The sequence below is a fragment of the Fulmarus glacialis genome, unplaced genomic scaffold (genome assembly GCF_000690835.1).
Source record: "Fulmarus glacialis isolate BGI_N327 unplaced genomic scaffold, ASM69083v1 scaffold12357, whole genome shotgun sequence".
NCBI lineage: Eukaryota > Metazoa > Chordata > Aves > Procellariiformes > Procellariidae > Fulmarus > Fulmarus glacialis.
In genome coordinates, this window is record NW_009222651.1 from 609 (window position 1) to 4,783 (window position 4,175).

The window sequence follows — 4,175 nt, forward strand, 5'->3', positions numbered from 1 at the left end:
CGAAACTGCCAACAGCTCCTGGAGAAGATGGACCCCGAGTGCTGCTAAACACCTGGCAAGGGGCTCGAAACCTCAGATCAGCTTCACCTGATATGTCGGGGGGATTGGGTTGCTTGACTGGTTATATGCACTCAGCTGGATGCGTTCAGCTGCCTTCCCCTCCCATCCCGTGCCATGCTCTGCCCCGGAGGTCTCCCCCAGCACGGCCGCCTCTGCTCACCTCCATCTCTGACCTTCGCCTCTCCTCTTCCCCACACTTAGATCCTGATCCAGTTGCTGATCTTCCTGATACACCTCGTCAGCTCCATATTCTGTGGCCACCTGGGCAAGGTCGAGCTGGCCTCCGTCACGCTGGCCATCGCTGTAAGCATTCCCGGGGGCTGCCTGGTGCCAGGCACCAGCTCCCACCCGCTGATGCTGGGATGGGATACGGGAACGGAGGCGGACAAGGACAGAGGAGATTTCAGACTCCCACTTTTCCTTTCAGCCCCTCTCCCTACCTAAAAGTCTTAAATGCTCATATGCTTTTTTTTTTTTAAATCTCCTGTTTCCAGGTTATAAACGTTACTGCCATCTCTGTAGGTTATGGTTTGTCTTCGGCATGTGACACCTTGATATCGCAGGTGGGTAAGAGATGCTGGCACTTGTCCTGGAGACACGGGGTTTTCCGGCATCGGCTGATACCGCCCCAGCGCTGCATTGCACCCCGGCTGCACCTGCGACCTGGGAACCAGCTTGTCCCCCGTAACAGGGAGCTTCGTGCTCCCCTTGAAATACCAAATCCTTCCTGGGCGGTCTCCGGGGCGGTCAGGGCTGCTCCATGCTCTGTGGAGTCCCGGTCCCCCCAGCACCAGTGTGCTGCCAGAGCTCACCGTCCTCTCGCCTTGCAGACCTATGGCAGCAAGAACCTGCTGCGCGTGGGGGTGATCCTGCAGCGTGCCACCCTCATCCTCCTCCTCTGTTGCTTCCCCTGCTGCGCCATCCTCATCAACATCGAGCAGCTCCTGCTCCTCATCCGCCAGGACCCCGAGGTCTCCAGGTCGGGTGGTCCCGTGGCCCAGACACCACTGCCTCGTCCCTCCCTGGCATGGAGGGGCTGGGGGGATGGTGGCCATGGCCCCTTGCTGACCGTACCTCTCCTGTCCTCCCAGGTTAACCCAGCGCTACGTGATGGCGTTTGTCCCTGCTCTCCCGGTGAGTCCCTGTGGGCACCCTGGCTGCTGGCCACGCACGGGGACCGGCCATCCTGCTCCTGTTTTCCACGCAGCAGCAGCACAGCCCCTGCTCAGCGCTGGCCTCATCTCATCACCAATTTCCTTTTCAGGCAGTTTTTCTGTACAACCTGGAGACGAGATATCTGCAGAACCAGGTGGGTCCTGCAGCCCTGGCGCCCATGGAGGGTCAGCCCCTCGGGGCTCCCCTCGACCACGCACCCAGGGTTTTTGTGCTCGCTGTTCCCGGTGGCGAGGCAGCGTTTATCCCCACCACCGCCCGGGTGCCCCGGAGCAGCTCTGACCTTGGAGATCACCCCATCCCACAGCCAGCTGTATCCATCTGCCTGAGGGACCTCCCTCCACACTTCCCCATGTCAGGGATTTACCTCCAACACACTCATTTTCCAAGCAGGCGACATCATCAGAAGTTTATTTTTTGGCTGGGGAAGCTGCTGAGCGCGGGGCTGGTGGGGACCTTCACACCTCTCTCCCCAAGTTTTTGTGAAGGTGCCGTAGCCCCCGTCTCCTCCTCTTTGCAGATGATCATGTGGCCTCTGGTGCTGAGCGGGATCGTCGGCAACGTCGTCAACGTGATCGCAAACTGCATCTTCCTCTACGTGCTCCATTTGGGCATCGTGTGAGTAGCGCCCGCGTCCCATGGAGGGGAAAACGCAACACCTGGCACCGGCAAGGGACTTTTCGGGGACGTCAGCACCACCAGGCGCGGCCGAACATCCGGCACTCGCGGGGACACGGCGGGATGTTACGCTCTGGCACCCCGAGCCGGGGAGGCGTGAGCGGGATGCTGACGACCTTTCTCATTTCCTTTCCAGGGGCTCTGCCTGGGCCAACACGGTTGCTCAGTATTCACAAACCATTTTCTTGTTCCTGTATATTATAGGCAAGAAACTCCACGTGAAGACCTGGGGAGGTAAGGGCATCTCCCTCCGGGTCCCGCTTTACATAAGTGTTCATGAATCTTCCACCACTTCTATCAAGTGAATTCTGTTAGTCCTGATGGTGAAACATTAACCTCAGCCCGGTACGCCCCAGGAACGTGGTGCTGCTTCGGTGGCAGCACGTCATGCGCGAGCGTTGGCAGAGCACCGTGCCGGGCAGTAAACATTAATTCTGGAGAAATGAAACTTTCTGCTGAGGCTTTGTAGGGTTCAGCCCCAAAGCCGGATGAGCACAGACGTAGGCATGAGGTTGTCCTTAGACACTTTGCTCCGGGAGGGATGAGCTGAGGGTTGCACCGCTCTGTGGCCCAGAGGATGGCATCAGCAGAGCTTGTACACGCACGCTTTGCTGCTGGAGGTCCCATGGAGCTGAGGAGCATGCAAAATGACACCTCCAGCTGCCTTGGGTGCTCTCGAGGATGTAACGCGTGGCCAGCCTGGTCATCCATCAGGTGACGTTTCTCCTCTCTGCAGGCTGGTCCAGCGAGTGCCTGCTGGAGTGGGACAGCTTCACCTCCCTGGCCATCCCCAGCATGCTCATGATGTGCATCGAGTGGTGGACCTACGAAATCGGGAGCTTCTTGATAGGTCAGCGGAGAGGGGGAATTGTGACCCAGAGCAGCATCCATGGCAGTCGCGGGGGCTGAGAGCGGCTCTGCGCCGGGCGCCTGAACCCAGCGCTGACCCTCCTCTCTCCCCCAGGCCTGCTGAGCGTCATAGAGCTCTCCGCCCAGTCCATCATCTACGAGGTGTCCGTTGTCGCTTTCATGGTAAGGGCTGGGGGTTATTCTTTCTGACCAGGGATCCCGAGGGACGGTCCAGTACAGACACCCGGCAAAAATCAGCTCCAGCAAATCTTGGTCTTCCCCCTCTGTGCTTAAGCCTCTCCCTCCTCCTGCCTATCCCTCCTCTGGAGATGTTTTAAATTAAATCCTGAACTCCGTCTCCCTCTCTGCCGGGTGGTTATTCCGCTGTTGCTGCGATGGCCCCATTACCCGGACGCACATGCGAGCCTCAGCCCTGTGGTTACAGATCCCCTTGGGGCTCGGCACGGCTGCCAGCGTGCAGGTGGGGAACGCGCTGGGCGCCGGCGACATCGAGACGGCCAAGAGATCCTCCTCCACCAGCCTGTTCTGCACAGGTCAGGCCGCCCGCACGCCGGGAAGCCTTTGCCGGGGCTCCTTCCAGGCACAGCAGGAGCAGGGAGCATTTGCAGTTCTCTGCCCGCGGCACACACCCGTGTCCCCTGCTCTCTCCCTCCGGCTGCTCCTGAGCTCCCCGTCACGGCCGGGCCAGGCTCAGCGCTTTGCTCTGTTTTTCAGCGGGGTTTTGCATAGCCATGGGGGCCATTTTAGCCGCCACGAAGGATGTGCTGGGATACATCTTCACCAGCGACAAGTGAGTAGCCCCGGCTCCCGGCCCCGGTGTGCAGAGGTTGGTTCACAAAAGCGATCGTTGGCTCTTCTCTGTCCCCAGGGAGATTGTTGACTTGGTGGCCTGGGTCATGCCTGTCTATGTTGTCTTCCACTTGTTTGAAGCCATGTGTGTAAGTCCCTGGGGATGCCGCTGCTTTCGGTAGGGGACCTCGGTGCTGGGTGCCAGCTTCGCAGGTCGGTCGGTCGGGGGTCCCTCAGGCTGCGGAGGACCCCGCAGAGCTCCTGGGCCACCCCGTAGAAAACACCACGTGCATAAAGAGGTGCTGACCCACAGGACCAGGCAGGGAGACTGAAATAACCGGGCAGAGGCGGGGAGCGGTTTCATCACCAGGCTGGTTCACCAGCAGCAGAGCCCCGAATTCGGCCAAGGCGGTGCTCCGGGCGCTGGCCCCAGCCCCTCTCCCTGTCCCCGGCAGGGCGCCTGCAGCGGGGTGCTCAGAGGCATAGGCAAGCAGAAATTTGGTGCCATCCTCAACGCCGTGAGCTACTACGGTGTGGGCCTGCCCCTGGGAGCCGTGCTGCTCTTCGTCGTCAGGATTGGCGTCATAGGTACCGACCCCCCGGCA

At 60.2% G+C, this 4,175-nt stretch overlaps 1 protein-coding gene across 1 annotated transcript in view; it reads left to right on the forward strand.

The window, feature by feature from the left end:
• Positions 1-261: 261 nt before the first annotated feature.
• The window catches only part of SLC47A2 (solute carrier family 47 (multidrug and toxin extrusion), member 2), a gene marked incomplete at its 5' end in the record, with an annotated part of 4,420 nt that continues 506 nt past the window's right edge, over positions 262-4,175 (forward strand). Inside the window, 13 exons of the mRNA XM_009581525.1 lie at positions 262-363; positions 555-623; positions 891-1,039; positions 1,152-1,194; positions 1,325-1,369; positions 1,754-1,851; positions 2,048-2,145; positions 2,648-2,761; positions 2,876-2,943; positions 3,206-3,314; positions 3,496-3,571; positions 3,650-3,719; positions 4,026-4,158. Coding sequence (XP_009579820.1) covers positions 262-363; positions 555-623; positions 891-1,039; positions 1,152-1,194; positions 1,325-1,369; positions 1,754-1,851; positions 2,048-2,145; positions 2,648-2,761; positions 2,876-2,943; positions 3,206-3,314; positions 3,496-3,571; positions 3,650-3,719; positions 4,026-4,158 — 1,174 coding nt within the window. The remainder of the gene's footprint in view (positions 364-554; positions 624-890; positions 1,040-1,151; positions 1,195-1,324; positions 1,370-1,753; positions 1,852-2,047; positions 2,146-2,647; positions 2,762-2,875; positions 2,944-3,205; positions 3,315-3,495; positions 3,572-3,649; positions 3,720-4,025; positions 4,159-4,175) is intronic.